Source organism: Megascapheus bottae, chromosome 18, assembly GCF_031878675.1.
Source record: "Megascapheus bottae isolate mThoBot1 chromosome 18, mThoBot2.hap1, whole genome shotgun sequence".
Classification (NCBI taxonomy): Eukaryota; Metazoa; Chordata; class Mammalia; order Rodentia; family Geomyidae; genus Megascapheus; species Megascapheus bottae.
This window is the reverse complement of record NC_143526.1, coordinates 29,446,583-29,474,527: the sequence shown is the minus strand read 5'-3', so window position 1 is coordinate 29,474,527 and position 27,945 is coordinate 29,446,583. Positions and strand designations below refer to the sequence as shown.

Genomic DNA, 27,945 nt, shown 5'->3' with positions numbered 1-27,945 from the left:
TGCAGAGGCGCCTGCGGGGAGGGTCTGCGGGGATTACTACACCCGATCAGGCTTGGCACAGCGCCTGGCACATAGCGGGCGCTCCCTGGAGAGCTGGCAAGATGGAAAGGTACCGCCCTGCACAAAGGACAGGTGGGCAGCGTGGGAGGGGGGAGGGCGGAGCCGGGCAGGTGCTCCGCGAGCCGGGAGGCGGGGCCCCAGGGAGAACGCCAGGCGGGCCGACGCGCCTGCGCGGCAGGTGCTCGTGGGGTGGGCGGGGCTCCGTGCGGGCCGGGTCTCCAGGTGAGCGGGCGCGCGCCAGGAGAGGGTGATGGAGAGGGGGCGAGGCGCGTCGCCGCGGCCTACCGCCGCAAAGCGTCCCTGTGTCTTTAACGCCCTCCTCCCTGCGTTCCCCCCACCCCAGCCGGGCTACAGCCGCGGAGCCGTCCCCCCTGCACTGACAGCTGGTATCTAATTACTGTGTGAGAATGGAAAGTCAGGCTGTCCCAGCTCCGGGGAGAGGGGATTAACGTCTCCTGCAGAATACACTTCCTCTGGTGGGTTGCCATGGTTACTCTCATTACCTGCCTGCCCGCCAGGAGCCCGCGCGGGCCGCTCCAGTAGACCCTCGGAACCCTGGCCGGCGCGCGCGCGCGCGCGCACGCCTCGCCGCGCCGCCCCGACAGGGCGCACGCGCGTGCGCTGGTGGCGGGCGGGGGGGGGGAGGGGGCGGGCGAAGGAAGCGGGAGCGGCCGCCCCGCGCGCCGCCCGCCCCGCGCCCCTCGCCGCCCGAGCAGCTGTCAGCGGCGCGCGCGGGCCGCCAGCCCCGGCGCGCGCTGTCAACAGTCATTAGCGCGCGGGCCGCGCCCCTCCTCCTTCCCTCCCCCCCCCCCCCAGGCCGGAGGTAGGGCCCGCACCTGGGCCACCCCCCCCTTCCGCCAGCCGCCGGTCCTAACCCAGAGCCACCCCCTCTCTGTGATCCCCATTCCCCGGGCCAGGCCTTGGGCCTGAGGTAGGCGGATCCCTGGAGTCCTGCAGCACTCCCCCCCCCCCCCCCCAGCAGTGGTGGCGGCAGCCGTCGTTTAGGGGGTGTGTTGTGCTTCGTCTGGGGGTACCACATCCCTCCTGTGAGGTGGCAAAAGCCGCTGTGCATATGCGTCCCCTACACAGGAAGAAACGGAGGCCCAGGTAGTACTTCCGCACCCCTCCGCTCCCCCTTGTCTGAGGTCAGAGTGGGGGTGGGCCTCGAGCTGTCGTCGTCTCTGGAGCATCCTCCTGGCAGCCCCAGGCCAGTGTCCCGCATCCCAGTCCTGACCCCTGTCCTGCCCAGCGAGGGCGGCTCCATAGTGCCCGCCTTGCATTTCCCGGCTCCCCCTTTTTCCGAGCCCTATGCACACCCTTCTCTATTCCCACACCAAAACTTAACAAAACTTAAAAGAGGAGGGCGGGGGGCTCTTGGAACTGCCTGGAGGATCATTGCAGCCGTGGGTTGGGGCTAATCTCAAACCACACCTTTCTCCCTGGCCCGGGCGTGCATTTGGGTCCCGGCGTGATTTGAAAGAAGATGGAGGTTCAGCGAAGCAGAAAGGAGGTCTTGGAATATGTGAGGCTGTTCCAGATGGCAGGTGCGACTCTGTGGTGGTGGCAGCAGCTCCCCACTCACAGTTGGAGTTGGAGCACAAGGGTGGGGAAGAGGCAGGCGCTACACTGAGTCCTCGGTACCTTGTGTATGTACTTATTTATTGGGGCTGGGGGAAAGGGAGTCTCAGCCCTCTGCCCCTATTCAGGCCTGCAGAGCCCAGTGGAATTGTGGGCCATAATATTCTAGTCTGAATCTTTATTTTGAAGGTTTTTTTTTTCCCCTCTCCTAGTTTCCAGTAGGTACTGTTCACAGCCAATGAGAATTAAAATATTGCCACTGTCCCATTTAAGCTCTTTACAAATTAAGACCAGTTTTTCTTGGTGTTCTTGGATGTTTAGGTGGTGCTCTTCCTTCTTTTCATTCTCTGAGTTTGTGTGGTTTTAAAGTTTCCTCTCCATCTCTTTCACTCTAGGGGCCCTGGCAGGGGGCTGACTCCTCCCCTTTTATTCTTTTAACCTCAGGCAGGGCAGAATAAAACTTTGGCTGGGAGCAACCTCCCTCAGAACTTCCAGAACCCCCAGTCCCTGCTGAAAGTATGAAAACAGGGTTTGGGGAACAGGAGGAAGGGCCATGAGGACAGTGTGCACCATGACTTTTGCCTGTTGTCTCCACCTCTTTGCTGGCCTGGATGAGAAGGAACAGACTCCCCACATTTGCCCGTGCAATCAACCCCCTGAAGTCCTGTCTTCTACATAAGTGGCAGCCGAAGGTTTGTTTCCTCTGGGGTGGCTCTGCTTGACTTTGTCCTCTGAAGGCAATCTCTTTGGTTTGCCTGCCTTGTCGAGAGTTGGATCTGCAGTGCACTAAGCGGGCATAGCCTAAGGACTTTCCTCTGGTTTCTTGCTCTCACATAGGAGGAACCCAGGTGAGAAATGGCCCCACTATTTAGTTGTATTCTTTCAACCGTAGCCTGCTTGCTGGAAGGCATACTCCAGTCATGGTGGTACACCGAGTAGCACCCTGATGGCCTAAAATGGCAATCCCACCTGGATAAGTGTGTAACTTATTATGTGCAAGCGACATCAAAGTTCCATTAGCAGTTGGACTGCACTTGCCATCAAGGGCAGGGATCCATTTAATTGGCTTCTGTAGGGAGACTCATAACCAGGAGCTTACCTGAGTGATGTGCCCAAGGATGCCAGGGCTGCTGAGGCCACCCCAGCAAGAGTCTAATGGCTTGATGAGATTTGCTGATCCGTCTTCTGGTCTGCAGCCTTGGACTACCAAGGGCCCTTTATGAACATTCAGATCATTTGAGGAAGCCAGAAAGATCTGCCAGAGGATAACTATCAATTAACTTTGCTACAGAAGATATCAAAATCCACGTTAGTGGTGGAGACTCCTGCCCTTTCTGTTTGTAAGGTACAGTAAGTCTCTGGGTAGATGTTTTTAGTTCATTACTGATGTCCAAAAGATTCTCCTCACTATAGAAAAATTAGCCTTCACTGGAGATGAAAATAATAATCTATTAACTTGGAAATCCAGAGGACTTCTATATTTAAAGAGCCAGTGCCAGATTTTCCGGCTAGTCACCTCCCTGTTTCCATGATGGAGACATTTCTAATCAGATTGCCAAATCTGAACTCTTTGGGAGGTGTCTATAGCACCCCCAGAGCATTAGATCTGGTAGGTTTGTGGTAGAGCCTTGAAAATATGCATTTCCAATGAATTTTCAGATAGTGTTAATAACACCACCTTTGAGGACCTAAATATTTTGAAATATCACCCATTTTTAAATAGACATTTGGTGGTTTCTTCCATGATTTGCAACCTTACTTTTAGATTATAACCCAACTGAGTTGTCTCAAGGGAGTTGGTGATATTCAAGAAATTTGGAGGCCCCATAAAAATTGAAAGCCATTGTCATGGCTGGTGCTGCTGGCCCGGGTCTGGCCAACTGTTTTGGAGTCAGATGGTTCTGATGGTTGGAGTGCGTTGCCATGGCAGTGTCCTTCCCCATAGAGGAAAGCCCCAGAGGCTGAACCTGCACAAGTGACTGTTGTTTTTCATGGCTTTTCCCATGGGATGCTACATAATTCCCCTCCCTCATTCCTGCTTGGCATTGCTGGAAAGCTAGGATGCTCAGGAGTGTCCAGGTCCCTTCCTGATCTAGCCCTAGACGTAAAATGAACTTCCTTGGTCCAGTGTGCTGCTCATGGAGGGCAACAGATTTGATGAAGCTAATTTGGGTATGAGGCAGAAGTGGGTTGGCAGGGCATCCCAAGTCTATGGGGGAAGGAGATTTCTGCACCCTTAATTAGCAGCTCTTGCCTTATAGCACTGTCTGAATTCCCAGCGAGGGAGGGTGTGCCCCTCCTGCAGCATTTAGCATGAAGGTCATTACCTCTCTGGATACAAAGCTTGGCATGGCACATGACTGCTGTCAGATCCCTTTGTTACTTCTTCCCAGATAGATATCTCGATGCTCTTCCCTTAGGGTGTTGCACACACAGTGTCCCGGTGGCCACCAGAGGACAATTCAAGGTGTGGCTCTGCAGACCTTACATGATCTGAGCTCTCATTGCTACAGGCCTTTTCCTTGTGTGTATCTCTGCTGTATAGAAGGCCAATTACATGACCCAAGTTTGAACATCAGCAGTTGGGGTGTGTGTGTGTGTGTGTGTGTGTGTGTGTGTGTGTGTGTGTGTGTGTGTGTGTGTGTGTGAGAGAGAGAGAGAGAGAGAGAGAAGAGAGGAGAGAGGAGAGAGAGAGAGAGAGAGAGAGAGAGAGAGCGCGCGCGCAAGCGAGCACGCCTGTCCTGGGGCTTGAACACAGGGCCTAGGTGCTATCCCTGAGATTTCCCTCCACCCCCACCCCTCAAGTCTAGCACTCCATGAGTAGATTCACAACTCTACTTCTGGCTTCATAGTAGTTAATTGGAAATAAGAATCTCACACTTTTTTGCCTGAGCTAACTTTGAACCATGACCCTCAGATCTTAAGCCTCCTGAGTAGCTAGGATTACAGGCGTGAGCCACCGGTGCCTGGCAGCAATTGATTTTAAAAGAGGGAACCACTGCTAACCGATCGGCTGAACAGGTTCTCTGAGATACTTTTACGGCCACATTGGATCTGATGTAAAGCTGCTGCTTACCCAAGGATGACTGGAACAGAGATGGGCCAGGCACTAGACAGTATATTTCCCTGACTTATGTAGATTCATTAGTTATAAATTGAATTCATGTCCCAACTTCATGGATTAGCCTTAGGTGTTATTTAAGAATTTAATAAGAGTATATGCATCTTTTCTGATGGTGGCCATTATTGCCCCAGGGGCCCCTTTTGTAATGAATGGATCAGACGGACAGGAGAGAGAACAGATTCCTAACCACCAAATGTCTTAAGCTCAATGAGTCCAAAGGGAAAAGATGGACACTCACCAAATTTTATGTGCCAGATGCTTGGCACATTCTTACTTGATCCTTGAAACATCCAAGCAGAGCTTTTTTTTTTTTTTAAGGTCTGTTTTACTGGTGAGAAAACTTGACTTTCTAGAGGTAAGGAAGTGGCTGGGCATGGTTGTACAAGCCTGTAATTCTAGCTACTCAGGAGGCAGACACTAGTGGGATTGCAGTTTGAGGCCCAGCTCTTGCAAAAAGACAGACAGACAGACAGACAAGAAAAGTGGGGGGAGGTAGATAGACTCCATCTCAACAAATAAGCTAGATGTGTTGGTACATATCTGTAATCCTACCACTACAGAAGTTGTGAAAAGGGGTTCTTTGTCCAAGGCAATTCCAGGAAAAAAGTGTGAGATCGTATTTGAAAAATAAAGCAAAAAAGGGATGGGGTGTGGCCCCAGTGGATGGCAATGGCCTAGCAAGTTCAAGGGCCTAAATTTAAACACGAGTACTGCCAGAAAAATAAAGTGAGCTGGTTAGAGAGCCCGTTAGAGCTCACTTTCTACCTTACCTCTCTTAAATATTGTTTCTTTGTCCCACCACATTATAGTGCCTTTGTTTTTTTTTTTTGCATTTTTTATTGTAATTAGTAAAAGGGTTACATGATATTTGCCAGATAGAAGGTGCATTAATTCACGTACATTGATACCCTTTCACATGTCTTGGTACCCATTTCCCTCCCCCCCTATAGTGCCTTTGTTTTTCAGAAATGTATATGCTCTGGCCTAAAAAAAAAACTTACATTTTTTTTCTCTCAGTCCTAGGTCTTGGACTCAGGGCTTGGGTTCCTGAGCTGCTTTTGCTCAAGGCTAGCATTCTCCCACTTGAGCCTCAGCACCACCTTTTTTTTTCTGAGTACTTTATTGGAGAAAAGAGTCTCACAAACTTTCCTGCCCTAACTGACTGTGATCCTCAGATCTCATCCTCCTGAGTAGTTAGGATTGCAGGTGTGAGCCACCAGCACCCAGTCTGAAAAACTTATTGTGGACAGGGAACATGTTCTCCCTAAGGCAGCAAAACCCATTTTGAGCCTTGAGATATAGGTTATCAAAATACTGCTCCAGCCTTTCTGCATGTGTTTTTTTTTAAGACATAGAAAAAGCACATGGGTTATAAGAGTTCTGTCAGTGGCTCTTTGTAAATCGAACATACCTAAACATAACACACCCCAAGGAAGAATGAGAGACCCAGGTGTATTCATTCTGAAGGTTCATCTGTTTACTTGTGCCAATTGGAGCCTGGTCTGAATTGTATTAGAAGTGAATGATCATAATATGATGTCATCCTGTCACAGCAATATTTGAAGGTATTCAAAACACCTGAACAAGCTAGTCAGTTATAAGCCCTTAAGACTCACTGAGGGCTGAGGGCCTTAGAGAGGAGGTGTCTCTCCTCCAAGAACAAGACAAAAATATGAATCACAAAACATCACTATGACAATTTTACAGTTCCTCTCATAACGCGAAGCTCAGGGAAGAAGAGCCAAGATGCCAGGGCAGGAGACAGCTTTCCTACACCCATGGATGCACACATGTGTGCAGAGATAATCTCTGGAATGGCTCCCAACCAGGAAGGATGCCACTGGCTAGAGAGCCTTTGGACAGGCTGTTGAGGTCATGGCCCAGGATTGCCTTGCTGGTACGCTGTGGGCCTCAGAGCCCCACCCCCACCCTCACCCACAGCTGCCCTTCTCCATCTGCTCTCTACTCTCAAGCAGGCCAAGTGCAGAGAGAGTCCTGCTCAGTCATCACCGCCTGTCTGTGGCCAAAACATGTTTTGAGCTAGTGTCCCCTCCAGGATTCTACCTGGACAACAAAGTCCGAGGGTCCTAAGCTATCTCTGCTTTTCTCCAGCCTTGCTGACCCTGACAATCCCTTGGGATGATGTGAAGTTCAGCCCTGTGATGCTGGGGAGACTCGCCAAGTGCAAACACTTCTCACTAACAGTGTTTACAGAATGGTCCCTGTGGGCCAGGTGTCGTGTAAACCACTGACCTCGTAGCTCATTCATTCCCCAAAAGTTCACAGAAAGTTTCTCTATCCCCCTTTTATAGATGATGAAGAGTCCAGGGCTCAGGCAAGCAAAAATACCTGCTCAGGGTCACACAGCCACTTAGATGACGGAGCAGAGTGTTTCAAAACTGATCACAAATTTAGTAGCAAACAAGCACCTACTGTGTGTCAGAGGTGCTGGAGTCAGCTGTGAGCCAACAGATAAAGCCCACACCTGCACAGAGGTCATCTGGAGGGGACATCCTGGGAATGAATTGCCTTGGAGCTGTGTCTCAGCACTTTTAGAGAAACTCAAGTCCCCGCCCTACAGCTTGCCCTTGATCTCCCCACCTCCCCAGAAACCTCCCTTGTAGTGTCTCCCTGTGGGGAGATGATAGGTGAAAGCCTGGTGTGTCTGGGTCTGTGGGCCTCCATGGATCATGAACTGTGTTTCATGGCGCACAGCTTTAGGCCTGGATGAGGGAGAGCAGGTATCAGCCTGCAGCACTTTGCTATGGAGGACCTATCTCTATCAGCCAGCCTGATCAGAGTCGGGGCCCATGGACACCCTGCTCCCAGTCCTGCCACCTTCACATGGTCTTGTGCCTGTTTTTTTTTTTTTTTTTTTTTTTTTTTTTTAAAAACATCTCCCTACACAAAGAGCCCTGGTGCTATGGCTGGCGGCTCAGCTGCTGGAGTGGGGAGGGCCTTTCAGAAAGGCCTCAGGGCGGAGGCAGGAGCCACCCAGGTGATGGGAGCTAGTCTCCTGGGACCTCCTCCCAGGACCACAGAGAAAGGTTACTGCTAATTGGTGAGCTCCTGATGGGGCTGCATCTATTTAGCACTCTCCCCTCCCCAGAGACTTCCAGGATGGTCTTGGCACAGCCTGTGATTTGAGAGCTCCCTGCCTGAGTCTGGCACAATCTGTCTAGAATGGTGAACACCGAGTCTCTTGGTTTTTTAAATTTGTACTTGCGTTGTTGTAGTTCTTTGCCCATTGTTGTTGGTAGAATTAGTAGAAGCCCTGACTCTGGTACCCCCTTCCCTGGGTGCCCGGGCTCCCTCCCTTCCCCAGCCCCCAACCCCATCATTGGAGCCCATGCTGGGCCAGGGAGCCTCATGGTGTCTGCCCCTGTCCCAGGGCTGGGCCCCAGGGTAGAGCTCTTACCCGCCATCAGCCCTGACACTAACACAGCTTGTCCACTCTGTCGCAGGGGGCAGATGGCCTGTCGGAGCCCGAGGGCATCTCTCTGAAGCGGGTCGCTGTGGTGGAAGATTTCTTTGACATCATCTACTCCATGCATGTGGAGAGCTCCGCAGAGCCAGGCAAAGCCCCCAAGCACGCTGGGCAGAAGAAAACCTACCGAGCGGTGAGATTTCTGTCTCTGCCTCCACGGGCAGCCCCAGGCCTTGGCAGGAGGCCACGGGCTCAGCACATGTTGGGCGGGGGCAGGGCAGGGAGCTGAAGCGTGATGAAGGGGCCCTTGGGGACCCAGGGGGGCACAGGGTAAGGGCATGGCAGCCAGAGATGGCTGAGGGGGTGAGGGGCGGGCTCTGCGGTTGGTTGGAATACAAAGGAGAAGCAGGTTGAAGGGATGGAGGGAAAGAGAGGGACCAAGCAAAGAGAACACCATCCTCTTCTCAGTTTCTGCTTCATGCTCCTCCTCACCAATCACTTGCAGCACCCTGCCTTGGGGAGGGGGGTGGGTGGGGCAGAGGAGCCACAGATAATAAGAATCTAGGAGCCTATGCCTTCATGGTGTGGAGTATGTGTCATGCCGGGGCTGTTGGAGATGCTTCCTGTGTAGGAGCTTATCCAGTTCCCCCAAGCCCTGTGCAGTATGCTGGGGCTTTCCCAGGGGATATCAGAGGGCTTATGTCCCAGCCCTCCAGGAAGTTTGGGGTCTAGAAGCTGAAGGACAGAGAAAGATACACAAAAGCAGACATATGTCCAAGACCAGCTTTGAGAGAGCAAGAACCCAAGTACATGAGGTATTCAACAAAGGCTCTGCTAGCCCCAGGCCTTGTAGAGATCTGGACTTCATGGAGAAGGTGGTATCCACTTAGAAGAAAGTTCAGAAGCTTTGCCCTACATGTGTCATCCTCCCCACTTCCCTCCCCCCCACAGTCTGCCTCATGTCTGAATCTACCACTGTGGGTCATACTCAGCTCTGAGTTCACGAAGTCAGGCCTTACAGCAGTCCTGTAACCGAGGCACTGGGGTCGCATTTACCAGTTAAGAGACCCAGAGACCTGAACCACTTGTTCAGGGTTATACAGCACTCTAGTGGCAGCTGGTGTTCTCCCCTTCCCTCCCACTTTCTCCCTAGAATCCTAGAACTCTGCCCTCTGTCACAAGACTTCCCCACCTAAGGAGGTATGAATTCCCTTGTCCCAAGTTCTGGGTAAGGACAGCCTTGGGCAGAGGTGGCCTAGAGTCTATGAAGCCACTACATGGCCTGATTCTTTTTTTTTTTTTTCTGTCATAGGGCTTGAACTCTGGGTGTTGTCCCCAAGCTCTTCAGCTCAAGGCTACCACTCTACCACTTGAGCCACAGTACCATTTCTGGTTTTCTGGTGGTTAATTGGAGATAAGAGTCTCACAGACTTTGTGCCCCAGATAGCTTTGAATCGTGATCCTCAGATCTCAGCCTTCTGAGTAGCTAGGATTACAGGCGTGAGTCATTGGCATCCAGCTACATGGCCTGATTCTTAAAAGAGCTAACAACTTGGTTGTCCTGGTCCTCAAATGATATCCTTTACCCGTCTGGGTGTATATTAAAGATGGACCCCATGCCAGGGATCTTAGAGAGGAGAGAAGCCAGACTGAGGGCAGCACCCCATTTCTCTGCCCCTCATGCTACTTAGTGTGGGTCATGGGGCTTGAACTCGGCCTGGCCACTGTCTCTGAGCTCTTCAGCTCAAGGCTACTGTCCTATCCCTGGGCCTGGGTGCTGTCCCTGAGCTCTTCAGCTCAAGGCTGCCATACCCTTGAGCCAAGGCCTTTGCTCGTTTTCTAGAGGTTAATTGGAGATAAGAGTCTCAGGTCCTCCTTCTATGTCAGGGCTGGCTTTGAATCTTGATCCTCAGATTTCAACCTCATGGATAGGTAGGATTACAGGCATAAGCCACCACACCCAGCTTCTTTGCCAATTTTTAAGCTGAGGAAACAGAGGCTCAGAGAGCCAGCCTGCCTGAGGTCACTAGGCTGGTGTTTCAGAGGCAGGCAGCTGGCCAGTGCACATCCTGCCTGTCCATAAACCTCCTGTGGTCAGCTAGTTAGCCCAGACTCTTACTGTCTTCTGGGTGGATGGACTTGGCCCATTCACGTGATTTCCCTGTCCCTCTGTGCTAGACACTGAGTATTGCTCACAGGCCTAGCTTGTTCAGGACCTACAGCCTCCATGCCACGGAGAATATGGGGCAGGGCCCGGCTGGTCCTGACAATGCCTGTGTCCCTGGGTTAAGTGGACATCCAGCCCCTTGCTCTGTACTTCCTGGCTTCTCATCCATATGCCCAGCGCATGTCCTACTTCCTGTTGCCCAGCCTGGAGCTGGCACATGACTGGCATCAAGCCAGCTGGGCTGCACACAGAGCTGGAATTTCAGCAGCAGAGCCAAGGCCAAGTTGAGCAGGCCAGCTCCTCCCCCCCCCACACAGAGGGTGTGAGGCTGTGGAGGCCGGCACCCTCCCTTTTCCCTGTATGCCTCCTCACCCTTCCCCTCCTCTTCTCCATCTGTCACCCTTCTCATGCACCCTTTTCCTTTTTCAGGGGCGGGATGGTGCCAGAATGGTTTTTGTCCCGCTCTTTTCATCTGCTCCCATAATTTTTTCCACCCAGGCCAAGCTCAGCCTCACTGCATATAGAAGGACACCCCCCGCCCCCTGCCGCTGCCAGTCTATCCCTGCCTGTAGAAAGAGCCCCATAGGAAACCCCATGCTGATGCTTGCAGAGAGGCACAGCCTGGCACCACAGGGCTTGCGTCAAGCCCTTGGCTGAAGCGATTTTGGATCTGTCCCCATGTGTTTTGCCAAAGCTGAATCCTGGGACTGCCTCAGACTCTAGGGCACAGAGGCTGTTCAGGATTCTTACAGGCCCTGGGTATGGTTCCTGTAGTAAGATGGGCAGATTTGCACAGGACACTCTAGGAGACTAATTCTGAAGTGGAGTGGGGGGTACTTTCTCGTACCTACTACTATCCAACAATATATCAAAAAGGGCAGGTAATGATGTTTCTAAGCCTGGAAGTATTTGAGCCAGGGCTAGATGACATGTACATCAGATAATGCAGGGCAAGTCCTGCCTTAGACTCCCAATGGCCTCATCAGTGCCAAGTCTGGAGAAGGTTCCAGGTGGTCCTATAAAATCCCCCGGAGCCCACAGAAGGCTGTTTGTCAAGAAGGATTCCTGCATTTCCAGTTTCTACAGCCATCTGGGTTGGAGTGGTGCTTTTGCTTCCTTTTTCTCTCCCAGGGTACTGGGAGTCCAGATCGTCTTCCAGAGCCCAGACCTGGCTACCCAGACCACTTTGGAGTTGGGGCCAGATGTGGTCAGCAGCTGCTCCAGGCCCACCATGTGCTAATCCACCCGCAGGGCAGAAGGATGATCTTGTAAAGTGGTGCAAATCCCCCCAATTGGCCTCATCTGTCTTTGTCGTTCTCGGAGTTGGGAGTGAAAACGGGGCCTTGCAAGTCAGCGACTCTGCAAATAGCTCCCATTCTCCCTGCCAGCAAAATCTGTTTTGTTTTGTTTTTTTTTTTTACCACTAAGAAACATGGAAAAGGCGAATTCACACATGGATGTCTGTCCAGGCAGAAGGACCAGAGAGAGAGCAAGACCGAAGGCAGCCTAAGGCAGCTGGTTAAAGACAGGGGGCCTGGAGTGCCCCCTTGGAAAATGCATCCATCTTTATCTGCTTCATGTTTTGGGCAGGTGCATGGGCATCTGTTTCTAGAACAGGATCTGTAGCTCTGAAACCATCTGAAAACCATCATCCTATCAAAGCACCCGCTAGGATCGCCCTTCTGGTTTCACCTCCGATTCACAGTCTGGGGACCTGGAGAATCCCTGTCTGCAAACAGAAATGGAGGCCCCCGTTTCTGGTCCTGAGCAAACAGGAGGGTGACTCAAAAGGTGCCTGCTTTTTAGAGTTGGGGCTGGGGAGAGCATCTTCTGCCCTAGAGCATTGTAGAGCTGCTCTGGTCTGTGTTTTACTGACTCCCTGAAGGAGCTCAAAGCCAGGCTACAGATCTTGTAGCTGTGCAGGCAGGGTTCCCCCCTAGCCCTTCCCCACCTCTCTGAGATTCAGGGTCAAGGCTGTGTCCCATGTTCTCCCTCCTTGTGGCATCTCAGCCAACTCTGGCCCACTGCTGGGGCCCTGTGAAAGCCTAGGAGTGCAGGCCAAGTGGTAAGAAGGGCCCTTTTTAACCCATGTGCAGGCCAGGGACCCTCTTTGAACCTTTCAACAAGTATCTCTGAGTGGGACTGTGGTGTCTCACACCTGAAATCCTAGCTACTCAGGAGACTGAGATCTGAGAATCGCAGTTCAAAGCCAGCTTGGGCTAGAAAGTCCATGAGACTCTTATCTCCAATTAACCATCAGAAAAACCTGAAGTGATGCCATGGCTCACGGTGATAGAGTGCTAGCCCTGAGCACAAAAGCCCAGGGGACCCCCCCCAAAAAAGGTGTCTCTGCCTATGGCAGGAGAAGAGCAAGCTCCTCTGGCATAGCCTCATTCTCCTCTTCCCCGCTGACAGTGCATCCTCCTCCCTAAGCCCACTCAGCTCTGAGGAGCTATGTCTCAGGGGAGATCAAGGGATCATTCGTTGGGCAGAGCCAGCCACAACCCTTGCTCTGCCCAGCACGTGCCCTAACTTCTTGCCTGCTCACTAGCTGGCTCCTGCAGACATCAGCCTCTCTGCCCAGCAGGCGCCAAGAGAGACTTTAGCTGCTCCAGACTAGGAATGAAGCAGTCTATGTGCCTGGCAGAAAAGCTCCCCACCTCCAAACCTCAGCCCTCAAGCCCAGGGTATCTGCACCCCTCATTGTGGCTCTCCTGTTCCAGCCCCAGAAGGAGAATCTGGGGTTCATTCTTGTCCCTGACCTCCAGAGGGAGGCAATCAGATAAGGAATTTGGAAGGGAGGTAACTCATCAAGGAGCCTGCCTGGCTCCACAGAGCATCAAATCAGCTGAGAAATAACAACCATGTCATCAAAATTAGCTTGCCTTTGCAGCAGCAGAAATGGCCCTGGGACTCTCAGGCAGGGGACTGAGCTGGGAGCCCTACCCCAGGCCGTGGTCCTCCAAGGGCTGGCTGCAACCTGGGGTGCCTCACTGTCTATATTTTCCCAGCCTGTGCCCCATCCCATCCCCACCCTCAGCCACCGCAAGGATGGCATAGGGCATTGGTGGGGCTCACATGAGCCGGCTCCATTGCTGCCTGCAGGTGAGGCAGGACCCAGCGCTGTCTACAGTGGGCCCCAGCCAGTGCCCTTGGCTCACTCCCTGCCGGACTGGGTGAGGACAGGACTGCTTGGGAGATGCTGCCCCTTAGTGGAGAGGAGTGGAAGGACTACATGCAAAGACAGGCAGCTTCAGCTGGGAAGCTGGCACGGGAGGGAGCCTTTCCCCCAGGGGCAGTCAAACTCATGCCAGAGCATTCCAAAAACCATGAGCAAGGGAAGAGGACTGGATTTCTTGGCCCACAGCCACTCTTTCACCCATTTTCTCACCTTTCTGTTTCTTTAAAGACATTTGTGATCTTAAAAAAAAATTATCTGTAAGGGCTGGGAATTTGGCCTAGTGGTAGAGTGCTTGTCAAGCATGCACGAAGACCAGGGTTTGATTCCTTGGTACCAAATACATAGAAAAAAGCCAGAGGTGCTGTGGCTCAAGTGGTAGAGCTCTAGCCTTGAGAAAGCCCAAGGACAGTGCTCAGGGCCTGAGTTCAAGCCCCAGGACTGGCCAAAAAAAAATCTGCAAATACTTTTACAAAAGAGTTTCAATTCAACATGTCAATTCTTGCATACAACGCATTTTGGTCAGTGGTACTTCTGTCATTCTCCCTTCACATTCCGTCTGTCACAACCCCACCCTTCCCCTTATGTTTCCAAGTTTCCAGTTTCTGACCTCCCCTTCTGATCTCCCTCCCTAGTTACAGGGCTGTGTAACCTTGGATCAGGGGCTGGGCCCTGATCACCAGGAATATGAGAGTATTTTAAGGAGGAAAACGGATGCCCTGGTACCAGCCTCTCACAGTTCTCCGTTAAAAAAATGGTTCTGGACCTATGAGCCTCTCCAGTGATGAAAAACTGGTGTCCATGCCCCAGCCTTTCATAATTTTCCCTAAAAAAATTTTGGACCTATGAGTCATCACAGGATAGGTTTTATAAACCATTGGTTCTGTTCCCAGAGATGAGTGTGATGGTTCATGCTTATAATCCAAACTAAGAGGTAGAGGCAGCAAGATCACAAGTTTAAGAGTAGCCTGGACAGTTAGTGCGACTCTATCTCAAGAATAAGATCAAAAGGACTGGAGAGCCAGGTACCTGTAGCTCACAACTGTAATCCTACCTATTCAAAAGGCTGGTATCTAAGGATTGCAGTTGCTAGCCCGGCAGGAAAGTCCATGAGACTTTTTTTTTTTTTTTTTTGGTGGGTCATGGGGCTTGAACTTCAGCTCAAGGCTACTGCCTTACCCTTGGGCCTGGGCGCTGTCCCTGAGCTCTTCAGCTCAAGGCTACCCCCTTACCCTTGAACCAAGGCCCACTTCTCATTTTCTAGAGGTTAATCAGAGATAAGAGTCTCAGGTCCTTTAGTGCCCCGGCTGGCTTTGAACCTTGATCCTCAGATTTCAGCCTCCTGAGTAGCTAGGATTACAGGTGTGAGCCACCTCGCCCGGCTCCCCATAAGACTCTTATCTCCAATAAATTACTCAGAAAATTTTGGAAGTGGAATTGTGGCTCAAATGGTAGAGCACTAGCCTTGACCAAAAAAGTTCAGGGACAGTACTCAGGTCCTGAAGTGAAGCACCAGGACCAGCACAAAGCAAAGCGAAGGGCTGGAGAAAAGCATAGGTCAAGTGGTAGAGCCTGTGGCTAGCAAGCTCAAGGTCCTGGGTTCAATTCTCTCTGACAGAAAAAAGGGAGGGAAAATTGTGTATCCTGTCCTAGAGCAGTGTTTATTTGTTGGTTTGTTTGTTTGTTTGCCAGTCCTGGGACTTGAACTCAGGGCCTGAGCATTGTCCTTGGCTTTTATCAAGGGTAACACTCTACTACTTGAGCCACAACACCACTTCCAGCTTTTTTTCTCTATATGTGGTACTGAGGAATAGAACCCGGATCTTTGTGCATGCTAGCCAGGCATTCTACCACTAGGCCAAACTCCCAGCCCCTGCAGCAGTGTTTATAAGATCGCTTTTTAATAGCAGCAATAAATCTCCTAAAGGAATATTGTTAGAACACAGGCAAAGACTATATAATGTTTATATGCCTTGCCTTTTCAATTTTTAGCCTCCTTTATTAAGAAAAAAAAAGAGAGACAGATGATTTTCTGTAAATGTAGTAGCTTGATTTCACTGCTAAGAATGGAGTTCAGCTGTCCTTTGCACCACACAGTCCTTCCTTGTCAGGCAAGGGCCTGAGCACCTGTCACCGAAGCACAGAACTCGGTGACCCACTGGCCAAGTCACCCCAGGGCACCACATGACATGTCAACTCTTTTCTCCACAGATCGCAGAGACCTACGCTTTCCTCCCCAGAGAGGCTGTGACCCGCTTCCTGATGAGCTGCACCGAGTGTCAGAAGAGAATGCACTTCAACTCCAATGGTCTAGAGCCTAAAGGTAAGGGGCAGGTGCACCACAAGGCCCAGGCCGGGGTGGCACCAGTGCAGGAAAGTGTAGGTTGGGCTGCTATCACCATTTCCAGAGGCCATTGTGGGGCAGTGGGCTGCACAAACTGCTCCGTTTAACTTTTAAAACATGTTCTCTCTTAGAGGCCAATAAGGCATGCCTTCTGCCTTTCATGGCCCTTCCTCCCACCCAGGTTCCTGCTGGAAATGGTCACCTGATTATTGGGGCCACCCAGGCCTTTATCTTGGCTGACGCTCCCCATCCATACATGTGGGCAGCCTCTCTGAGGACAGGAGCACAGCGCTGATGTGCTGGTCAGCTCCACAACACTTCACTAGAATTAGGCCCTTTCTGGGGTCCAGGCCCTCCCTTGTATACTCCCTTGTGGTCATCCTCTCATCCATAGATCTAGGGGACTGATTAGAATTTCAAACGTGCAGAGCACCTATAACCAGCTCAAGTTGGTACCTCAGATCAATGTCCATGTTGACCAGACTGACCTAGGAGAAAAACAGGGACTGGGGCAGGGTTCCCATGTATGGAAGGTATGTGGGAAAGCAATTTGTCTAGATGTAGCTCAAGTGGTAGAAACCAACCATGCACAGATCAAGCTGACCCCAAGTGGGTTACCAGAGCCCAGGTATCGGGTGGCCTTTTCCTCACTGTTGTTCTTGAAAACCTGGGCTTTGCTGTTTTGGGGCTGTTAGGTCTGGCTGCCTTGCTGGGGACAGCTTCTGAAGTGTGAAGGACAAGAACCTTCTCAGTGCTCATTCCAGGGTTGAGAGCAGGGCCCCAAGTCAGCTGCCATGTAACCTGGGCAAGTGACCTCGATGACCCTCAATTTCTCATGAAGTGGGATTAATAATGATCCCTACTTAGAGGGCCAGTGGGGCTTGAGAGTTCACCCCTATGCCTAGTTCTGTGCTCGGATCTGGGAAGTAAGCGTGGCTGTCACAGTCACTCTGATAATGTAGAAACCTGAGAGCCCCTAGGGCATGCTGGTCCACATAGCCTGGCCCTAGGGCCAAGATAGCCTTTGGTGCCCACAGATGGACCAGGAGCGCTTTCCAGCTGCCTGGAATCTTGCCCACCCAGCTGCCTGCTCCTCCCTTTTCTGTCCTAATTGTTTCCATAGCAACTGGCGGAGTCAAGACACTGAACTGCTGCCTGCAGGGGCAAGACTGGTGGGGGGGGGGGTGCTGCAGCTCCATCCTGCTACACCTCCCCCAGCTCCTTGGCAAAGGCTGCAGGGTCCTAGGGCTGTAGACTCTCCTCCTCCTCAGCTGTGTGCACAGGAAGGCAGTGTGAACCCAGCACAGCCTGCTTCCTTTCCTCACTCGCTGCCACTCCTGTGTGTGTGTCATCTCAGACTGAAGGAGGGAGAAGATAGCCAGATGCTGCCAGAATATAAACCAGCTCTGTGGGTTCTGGCAGGACCCAGGCCAGGCATCTGGTCATGATGGGAATGACACACTTCTCAGTGTCGTGACCTCCAGTGGTATGTGTTGCAGTGGTAGGGAGTGACCTTTCCCTTATAGGGAGAGGACCCAGGAAGCAGGGACAGTGTGGCTGATGGATCAGTGTGGCTCCCAGGCCAGGCAGGACTCAGCATTCAGCTCTGTTCTGTGCTGTGTGTTGTTGGGTAGGTTATGGAACCTCTCTAAACACATCCTGCTCATAACAGCTACCATGATCCTAGAGGGTATCTGTCTTGGTTTAAAGCTGAGGAAACTGAGGCTAGACAGGGCGTTGGGTGAAATCATTCAGGTTCTTCTAGGACATTGATGCAAAGGCAGAACTCTTGTAGCAGCAGTGTGCGATGCGGGTGAGCCAAGGAATGGACGATGCCAGGCACCTGGTATTAGGTGGATCAGGGAATTCTAGCCCATGTTGCTGCCCATTTGCCCAGACCTAAGGTGGCCCCACCCAAATGTACATGGCCAGCCTCCACCGAGGTGTGGTCAGTATTGTTCTACCACATCTAGGCCAGCAGGCAGGGGCCACAGATGGCTGTAGAATAGAAACCACTTCTGTGGTTTCTGGAGGAAGCTGCCCATGGAGAGCCTGAGTCTGAAAGGCTCCCTTGTCTGTTCAGAGGCCAGGCATCAGCCTCCTTGATCCCCCCACCCCTTCCCACCTGCAGATCTTCCTCTCTCATCCTAATCTAGGAGGAGCCTGGAAGTCCCAATCTCCACCCTGTTCCACCATGCTGGCCTCTGGATGCCCCCCACAGCTCTGCCAGCCCTCCCTTCCCCCTAGCTCAGAGGCAGGCCTCTGTCTGGTTCCCATACCAGGAAGGTGGGGAGGGAGAGAGACAGTGAACAGGATGGAGACTCCTCCAGAGCTGCTGGGAGAATGCTGGGCTTCCTGGCCTCATGTGAGAAAGAAAGAGAGGAAGCAGCCTGGCTTGTCCTCAGCAGAACGTGAGGCCTGGACTGTCCCCTGAGCCAGGAGCATAAACAAAGGAGGCCTCAGAGGATCTCAAAGTCCGAGGATGGGAAATTCCAGGGCCTCTTGATTCCACACCCCTCTTCCACCAGGCTAGGGAGCAGAGAGAATGAGAATCAAGAACTGGTGAGGCCCTGGGACCAGCTCAGCTCTTGGGAGTATTTTTCTGTTTTCTCTGCCATGACCACTTTTGTTGCATAGTCGAAGAAAGCCTGATTTGACAGTGAGCAGCAGTGATTATAGTTCCTCAGAGAACAAGCTGACTCCTCAGGGCTGTCCTGCCAGACTCCTGGCCAGGTTCTTCCCACCGCCTCCCCCCCACACACACCTGGCCCCTCCAGATCCTCCTTCCCCCCACCATCTCATTCCAGCTCATCCTACCACAGTGAAGCTTGTCCTCTCCATTCTCAGATTCATTGTGTGGTTGCTGGAAGTTGCATAGCCTCTCTGTGTGGTTATAGTCTCTGTAGGGTGGAGGGTGTTCATATAGCACCCACCTCATGGGGTGCTTAGACAGTCAAGGTCAGCAGGCAGCACGGAGCACTTCACAAATGTCTGGTAGCTGTTAGCTGTAGGATTGGACCCTCTTCGTGAAGCTTCCTGGAGCTGCTCCAAGACCCACTTAGGCTTTCCTCCTTTAGTACTAATGTACTTTTGCCCATCCCACTCTGTTTCCCTGAGCCTAGGGACTGCGCTGTATTCATTTCCCTCTTCTTTCCCACTTCATGCTGCATACCAGCACTGCTCCTGGAAGAAACAATAGTCAATCCAGAGGGAGGGAGCATGTCCACCCCCTTTTCCAGGCCTGAGATCCCCAGTTCCAAGTTTGAGCCCTGTGAGTCTGGCTAGTCTGGTGGCTCTTCTGTGCCAGGTTCCTCATGAGCCTGCCCTTGGTCATCCCAGCCTGCCCGGGAGATCTGTCACACCCCAGTCACTTGTACCCAGAAGCTTCTGTCAGCTCTGGAACGAGGAGTTCTTCCATGCTGCGGGTGAAGGCTCGTGATGCCTTCTGGTCCCACCGGCCACTCACTCAGCCCATGTGTGCTGATTGACCAGTGCCCACTGAAGAGATCAGTGGTGGGCTGGGCCTTGTCTGGGTAAAGAGGAATGCCTCTCTGTCCTTGGCTCTTCTCAAGGTCAAGGAAGAACAGGCCTAGCACCTAGGCTGGTCTCAGTTTTCCTTGATAAGGAGATATTGGGACATTTTTCAGGACACCAGCAGTCCGTTGGGCTCCTCACTCACCCCCTCGCCGCGGCTACGGGGTCCTGTGAAATGGTGGCATCCGACTATTTGTAATGACCTGGGCATGACCACCTCGGTTTTCTGCTTTAGCTGGTGTTTGGCCCTCCTGTGAGCAATCTGACTCGGGCTCCACTGCCCTGAGTTCCCCTCTTTCCCACTACTCTTCTTCTGAATGTGCCCACTCAAGAGTTTGGGGCTCCCACTGCTGAAAACTGCCCACCTTTTCCTCACTGTGGTGTCAAGAACTAGCCTCCCACTGCTGGCTCCATGGCTCATTTCCTCACCCTGAATGTCCCCTGCCCACCAACCACTGCTGTCCCAGCAGGGCTCTGGCTCTGGGAAGTGCAGGACCAAGGCCTTGGCTAGCACACAGTCCCAGGTGTTCCTCTGATAGGTCTGCATTTCAGCCCAGGATGTCCCAGATTCCCCGTCATCAGGTGACCTGCCTGCCTCTTCCAAGTGCTCCTGGCTCCTGGCCAGCCCAGAAGCAGCTTCTGCTCTGTGGAGACTTGGGGAAGGAAACAGACCAGAGAAGACCCACTTCTCTTGCTGTTGATGTGTTCCACCCTGGCCATTGTTTTCATGTTTTCCCTAAGCCACATTGACACTTTCTGATAAGCAGTCATGGCATTTCAGGCAGGCTGTGGTGACCATCAGCTCTCTGTCTCTGAGCAGCCAGGCACAGCCACTGTTCCACAGAACGGTGAGATGCTCACCCATCAATGATGGATGGCTTTCACAAGTGCCACATCATTGCAGACTCATCTTTGAGGAAATGAAATAGAGGTGGCCACTCTTAACTGCAGGTCCATAATCTGCAGACAGGAGCCATGGCTATCAATGTCATCTCTAAAAGATACACTTGACATAGAGCCTCCAACCTGATCTCTCTGGGAAGGCCAGAGCCCCCAAAGCCTCCTGGAACTCAGTCACATCACGACTGACGGTGATCTGGTGAAGAAAAGAGGGAAGCACATCTTCACTTCTCGTCTCTGCCAGGCATCTTAGGCCACAAGCTTCCTTGCCCACGAGGGGAATCTTTATGATGCAGGGTGTAGAAGAGCCCTGTGTGGTGGTAAATGCCTGTAATCCCATCGTGTAGAAGCTGAGGTAGGAGGATCACAAGTTTGAGTCCATTCCAGGATACACAGGGACCCTGTCTCAAAAAAAGAAAAGAAAGAAAGTAAAGAAAGAGGCTGGGGAGGGTGGGTGTACTATTCCAAGCCAGGTTCTGAGAAATTCTATTAATCATATTTAACTTTAACCATCAAGACACACATTTCTGCATTTTTGTAACAGTTGATCAAACAGTGGATTAGTGCAGTCCCACATGGAGTCAAGTCCTCGGGGCCCGGTCTGGCTCCTGTCTGCAAGGCTGTCTCTACCCCAGCCGTAGCATCTCCCCTCATCTTCACTGGGAAACTTCACCTTCCAAATCTTTTTTATCACCCCAAGCAGAAACTCTGAACCACTGAACTCCCTGTCCCCCCTCACCTCCCTGGCTCTGGTGACCTCCTCTACTTTCTGTTAGTGATTTATCTGCTCTAAGTACTTTGTATGTTTCATATAGTATTTGACCTTTGGCAGCTGGCCTCTTCCCCTTGATACAGTTTTTGTGGTTTCTGGGGGCTTGGGGTGAAGGTAGGGATTGGTGTGGTAGAACAGGTGTAGGCAGATAATCCTAGGATGACCTCTGTATGTCCTTGGCACAGGCATCTGCCTCCCCTTCAATGTACCCTTTGGGTAGTGGTGAGAGAGGTAGTCAGACTTTATCTAATTGGGAAGTAGCTAGCACTTGTCATTCTACTCAGATCCCAGCCAAGCAGTGGAACAGGAGGATTGTTGTGTCAGAGACCTTGGGTGCAGTGGGCCTGTCCTGTAGACCCTGGAGGAGAAAGCCAGGGAGCAGGTAACCAAGACTTCCCCGGGCATTTTGGTGAAGGATTTCAGGAGCTGCTAAATATTCTTGCCTTCTTATCTGTGGGTTCCATTTCTTAGAACCAGTTCTTAAAAAGAAAAGATCAGAAATGTAGACCTGTATGTATGTAGAGTGATGTCCCCTGCAGTGTTGTTTATATTAGCCACAATGAGAAGCAACCAAAATAGCCAATCATGAGGAAAAGGCTGAAGTCCATTATGATAAATATTATACAGCTACAAAAATTACATTTGCAAAGAAAAACAGTTGTGTTGCTGAGGAAAATACCTAGAACAAAATTCTAAGCAACAAAACCAAACCAAACCACAATACAGTATGATAGCAAGTATGTAAGGAAAAAAAAAATCACAGGGTTAAATAACGAGAAGCATATGCCAAGCTGCTTGGTGAAATTATAGGTTTTTCTTCACATCTTTCTGCACTTTGGAGATTCTCTACCATAAGAAAGAGAGAGAGAGAGAGAGGTGGGGAGGGAGAAAGAGAAAGAAAGAAGGAAGGAAAGAACATGTATGGCTTTGATCTTCAAGACAGCAAAGCAACAAATGGGAGGCAAGGGCTCCTCCACATGTGACTGGGGAAGAAGCAGTGTTTGGGCGGGTGACAGACACTGGAGGCCTAACTCAGGCCTGGGAGCCATATGGTACCTAAGGGCGCTCTAGGGGAGATAACTGGGGCCAGGCGGGGAGGGGCAGGAAGCAGATGTTCCCCTGGAAGAGCTCTGGCTTAGACAAGAGTTGGAAAGGCAAAGGCCTTTGAGGGCCTGGCCAGTATCCTAATTGAGCAAAGGTGTACCATATGATAAAGAATGCTGGAAGGGAGGGCTGGACCGAAAACCTGCCTGAAAGAGGTGACCACTGTCCGGCTGCACAGACCATCTCATTCCTAAACTGGTCAAGTTTCCCATTTTTCATATGTGAAATCTTATATTAGATCCTGGCACCTCATAGATAAGTGTGTTCCACACCAAGCAGCCCACTTCTACAGGTGAGCCACCCGTCAGTGCCCCCCAACTCACCCCGTTCCCACCCCCGTGGGTGACAGGCCTTCTGTCCACACTGAAAGGGGTTTTCTTTTGTTCTTCCTGGCAGAAAACGAGCCTCCATCTCCTCTGGTCTCCGGGATTATTGATTATAACATGCCCCTCACCTCCACCTACTTGAAGCAGATGAAGTTGCGAGTGATGAATTCTCAGGAGCAGGTAAGACGTCTGTGCCCCCGTCCCCACCCACTGCCCTTCTGCCTGCAAGCCTGAGTAAATGCCCGGAAACCAAAGAGACCTTTATCTGGTCGTCTGTGCTGTGCAGTCAGGTGGAAAGGGGAGAGGAGGGAAGGAGAAGAATGCGGTTCCTCCTTTGAGGGTCTTCAGTGAAAGCCCCTGAGGCTCAGGCTTTACAAAACTTACTCCAAGGCCTAGAGATGTGGACTCTCAGGTCTGTCCTTGACTTTCATCTGCTGCATTACTCACTGGCCTCCTTTCCCCAGGAAGGTGTGAGAGAGGCCCCTGGCCGCCTGCCTGTGGCCTCTGTCACTCTCAGGTCCCAGGCAGGCAAGAAGGATAGGCCTTGGAGGGTGGCCCAGGCTAGATAAGGCCCAGGGGCCCCCTGGCTGTCTAAGACTCCTGGCTGTGGCTTGCCAAGGCTGTTAGGCACCATGGAAACAGGCAAGGAAAAGAAAATCCCCCTGTCTGCCTGCCTGCCTTGCACATAGACCACCTTCTAACCCCTTGCAGAGTCAGAGCCCTGCCTATCTTTGAAAGGCCACTGTGTGGGGGAAGGCCCCCGCTGCTGTCTAGGCTGGGGCAGAATTTCTCATCTCTATCTCCAAGTGCTCCCATTCTTGGTGGCATCAGGACCTGGGGCCTTGAGGCCTGACTGGGGGAATGGGCTACTTCTCCCACGTGGAAACAAGGATCAAGGACTGGGATCTGACTTCCAGTCCTGCACACGTTGCGCTCTCTTTGTAATGTGAGCCTGTGTGCTGGGTGGGGATGTGTCTGGAGGTAGTGGTTCTGTGGTGAAGCAGTAGTGTGAGTTCAGGTCCATGTTACATGTTACCCAGGTGGAGGACTGAGGCTGTACCCACAGCACAGGCAGCCCCTGCAGGCTGATTGGGGTCAGCTTGGTTCTGGGAGGTGAGCTGTTTACTTTGGCCTCTCTGTGCTACTTACCCAAGAGGGCGTGTCCAGCGATGGTCACCCTGGGGGGTGAATGGCCCATGTTCTTCTGAGAGCATCAGTAATGAGGGCGGGGCTCTGTGCCTGGCTTGCTGGTGGTTTGAAATCTCAGCTTCACTGAGCAGATTTCCTCTGAGGACATATGAGGAGGAATCATGGCCTTTCTTCTCCTGTGTCCACCCACACTGTCACTCCTCACATGCTCTCGTCACTGTGCTGGCTGTGGCCGGGTGAGGCACACAACCACATAGGCAGATGGGTCTGGTCTGGGTCGGCAGCTGCCAGCCCCTCCTACTGGACCCTGATCTGGTTTTTAAATCTTACATTTTCACTTGTGTCCATGGAAGGAGGGAGTTTAACGCTGTGGGTTAGGCACCTTAACAGTGATACAACCGTTCGCAAATGTGTCTAGAGTCAAACAGCAGCCATCTTTGTGGGAGACAGGCCCTGTGCCTGGAACATACTAGGTGGTAAGCAACTGAGGAAATGATTGATTCGGCATCATGGTACAGGTGTACTGAGGATCTTTCAGGATACATGGCACTGTGGGTACTCAAGCATCAGGAAAGTCTTGCCTCAGAAAGGGATGCTTCACTTGAGATATGAGTCTGAAAGGAAGACAGTTCTAGGCTGAGGGAGCAGTTTGTGCAAATGCCTGTGGACAGAGCCTGCAGAGAATTCGAGGAATTCTGTGGTTAATAACAAAGGGAAAACATTTAGTCCTAGGCACATGAGCCCTATGGTAGGCATCTGTGAACAAATGAAAGTTTAAGAAATGAAAGCTAGGCTGTAATCCTACCTATTCAGGAGGCCAAAATCTGAGCATCCCAGTCCAAAGTCAGCCTAGGCATCGAAGTATGTGAGACTTTTGCCCTCAGTTATCCACCAGAAAACTGGAGAATGGGCATTGTGACTCAAAGGGGTAGAGTGCTAACCTTGAGCAAAAAGAGCTCAGGGACAGCACCTAGGCCCAGAGTCAAGTCCCATGATGAGAGAAAAGCAAGCAAGCAAGAAAGTGGTTGTAAGAAATGAGATGGTCAGCTGGGCGCCAGTGGCCCACACCTGTAATCCTAGCTACTCAGGAGGCTGAGATCTGGAGATTGCAGTTCAAAGCCAGCCTGGGCAGGAAAGTCTGTAAGATTCTTATCTCCGGGGCTGGGAATGTGGCTTAGTGGTAGAGTGCTTGCCTAGCATGCATGAAGCCATGGGTTTGGTTCCTCAGTACCACATAAACAGAAAAAGCTGAAAGTGACACTGTGGCTCAAGATTCTTATCTCCAATTAACCATCAAGAAAACCAGAAGACGGGCCGGGAGTTTGGCTTAGTGGTAGAGTGCTTGCCTAGCATGCACAAAGACCCGGGTTCGATTCCTCGGTACCACATATGTAGCAAAAAGCCAGAAGTGGTGCTGTGGCTCAAGTGGTAGAGCCCTAGCCTTGAGAAAGTCCAAGGACAGTGCTCAGGCTCTGAGCCCAAGCCCGGGACTGGAAAAAAAAAAAGAAAGAAAGAAAGAAAGAAAAAAGCCAGAAGTTACTGGGTATGGTGGCTCATGCCTGTAATCCTAGCTGCTCAGGAGGCTGAGATCTGAGGATCTCGGTTCAAAGCCAGCCCAGGCACTAAAGAACATTAAGACTCTTATCTCCAATTAATGATAGAAAACCAGAAATGGCACTGTGACTCAAGGGCTAGGGCTGTAGTCTTGAGCTGAAGAGCTCAGGAACAGCTCTCAGTCCCAGAGTTCAGGCCCCATGCTTGGCAAAAAAAAGAAAACAAAGCCAGAAGCAGCGCTCTGGCTTAAAGTGGTAAAGTGCTAGCTTTGAGCAAAAAGTCTTAGAGATAGGGGCCAGGAGTTTGGCCTAGCGGTAGAATGCTTGCCTAGCTAGCATGCACAAAGACCCGGCTTCAATTCTTCAGCACCACACACATAGAGAAAAAGCCGAAAGTGGTGCTGTGGCTCACGTGGCTCAAACGCTAGCCTTGAGAAAGCCCAAGAACAGTGCTCAGGTCCTGAGTACAAGCCCCACAACGGGCAAAAAGAAAATTGGCCAAAAAAAAAAAAAAAGCCTTAAGGATAGTGCCCAGGCCCTAAGTTAAAGCCCCACAACTGACAAAATAGAGAAAGGCAGGGAAGGGGAGGGGAGGGGAGGGAAGGAAGGGAAGGGAAGGAAAAGGAAGGGAAGGAAGGGAAGGGAAGGAAGGGAGAGGGACAGATTGTTCTGGCAGACAAAGTTCAAGCTGCTCCCAAAGCAAGAAAAAATTGTGAAGGCATTGTCCCCAGGGGCTCTGTGAGTCCATCTGGGGCTGAAGCTGAGTAGCCTCAGAGAGCAACAGCTCCTCCTTGGTGCTTAGAGATCAAAGCACAGACCCTCCTCACACCACCTGGCTGGTTAGCAGCATCTCTTCCTCCACTAAGGGCCTCCCAGCTGTCACCCCCCACCCCCCTCCTGTCCCTGCCATGCACAGCTGGGAGGTCTCAAGGCCTCAGCCTCTTAGGCAGCACCATTGTCCCTGTTTATGGCTGGCACATGTCGAAACAAGAAATTACGTTGCGCGTGCAGTTATTTATCTTCAGCACCAAGGAGGCCCAAGGACCAGCGGACTTTGGTTCTTTAGTTTCCATTGGAACTGAGAATGTGTTTCCTTGAAGGCTATCTTTGAGGGACAGCTGAATGTCCACATCCAGATCCAGCCTTGGCATAGACTCTGCCCTGTCAAATCCAATGTCCCAAAGCAGGGCTTTTAATGTGGCTTCATTCCATCTCTCTGAGCATAGAATGGCGACAGAGGACATTCACAGTGCTTGTACATCACTAGAGGCAGCTATCTGGAACATCTAAAATAAAATAAAACAAGGAACCAGGAGAGACGATAGCAATGTCGACTAAAGCTCTGCACTGAAATGGTTTGGGTGAGGAGGTTCAGCGGCCGCTTGGCATCATGGGTATGTGGTTTGCAGTGGGGCCACACATTCACGCCTGTCAGGAGGCAGAGTCCAGTATTGCACTGCAGATGTTTGATCACCCTTCCCATCACGTTGCCCAGTTTCCATTCAAGACATATGCCTTTTAAGAAATCACAGATTTTTAATTTATTACTTAAATCAAGTACATTAAGTTTCCCTTTTAGCTTTAACTTTTACCTTGCTTTCAGACACCATTGCTGCCTCCTGAGGCAGATTTTCATAGAATCACAGGATGATTTAAATGATTTCTTCTCAAGGCTTTATTCAATTCAGCAAATATTTTTAGTGTCCTTGACATACAAGATGGTGTGGGGATCAAGACCCTAGTAGTTGTCACTAAAGTGGCCAGGGTGAGCTAAGAATGCTGTGTGCTGGAGCTTTTCTCCTATTCAGGAATACCTGGTATTACTCTGAATCTCTTTCCCTTCTGTGTCATGGTGTTTCCACCTATCCAATAATGTGGTTTGCAAGACCTATCCCCAAAACAAGTCAAAACATGATCCAGAATTATAGTTCTCCTGTCATTCATGCATTTTCTTGTCCACTCATACATCCATTCATCTGAGCCAGGCAGTGGTCCAGGAGCCAGGCTCTGCCCACCTGGCTCCTGCCCACTCAGCTGTACTGCTCAGTGAGAGAGAGAAGGAAAACACAGATCAACTCTGTGGGGTCTGCAGGCAGAGTGCAGAGGAGGAGAGGGACTCAACACACCAGGATACTGGTTTCAACAGAGGGATTTAGAGGGGACACCGTTCAGTATCTGGTGTACTGCACACGTGACCCCTCACATCTGGGGATGCTGCAGGGTCACACTACTGTCCTCATTCAACAGATGCAATAGCTTGAGTCCTGGCTCAAGGTCACACAATCACTAATACAAACAGAAACCGGATTCCCTCCATTCTCAGTCTGAGTACTTGTGCCCATGCGGGCTGCACATTAGAACCTACAGCAGGTAGGGGGACTGCAGGCCTAAGCCCTTGGCAAGCAGCCCCCACAGGTTAGGAGGAGAAGTAGGGAATGATGGGCAGAGAAACCAAGTATTGGCAAGACCTGCCTGGGGACCTGGAAGGCTACCTTAAATATGAAGAAAATAGGACTTGCAGACAGGAACCTTTCAGGAGGCCAAAGGAGCATCACCCCTATCTCCTGTCTGCTGGGGTGCATATGCAATCGAATGGATCTGACCTGAGTTACATAGGTTGAACCAAGATCCCGTCGTAGAAATCAGGTGTAGGAACAGGAGCAGCTGCTTCTGCTCCTCCCCCAGTGCCGACCCCACTGTACAGAGGTGAAGGTGCAGCCCCTTCCCTC

General features: G+C 51.5%; 1 protein-coding gene across 6 annotated transcripts in view; it reads left to right on the top strand.

The window, feature by feature from the left end:
- Positions 1-27,945, top strand: part of Nol4l (nucleolar protein 4 like) — a 115,965-nt gene that overhangs the window by 38,961 nt on the left and 49,059 nt on the right. The window contains exons 1-5 of one of the 6 annotated variants that reach the window (XM_090352168.1): positions 921-1,167; positions 1,541-1,604; positions 8,227-8,382; positions 15,746-15,857; positions 22,585-22,694. In XM_090352168.1, coding sequence (XP_090208294.1) covers positions 8,311-8,382; positions 15,746-15,857; positions 22,585-22,694 — 294 coding nt within the window. In that variant the 5' untranslated portion in view covers positions 921-1,167; positions 1,541-1,604; positions 8,227-8,310. Of the gene's footprint in view, positions 1-873; positions 884-920; positions 1,168-1,540; positions 1,605-2,156; positions 2,331-8,226; positions 8,383-15,745; positions 15,858-17,134; positions 17,365-22,584; positions 22,695-27,945 lie in introns of those variants that run through there. The other 5 variants (XM_090352173.1, XM_090352167.1, XM_090352166.1 and 2 more) reach the window with 5 other exon arrangements.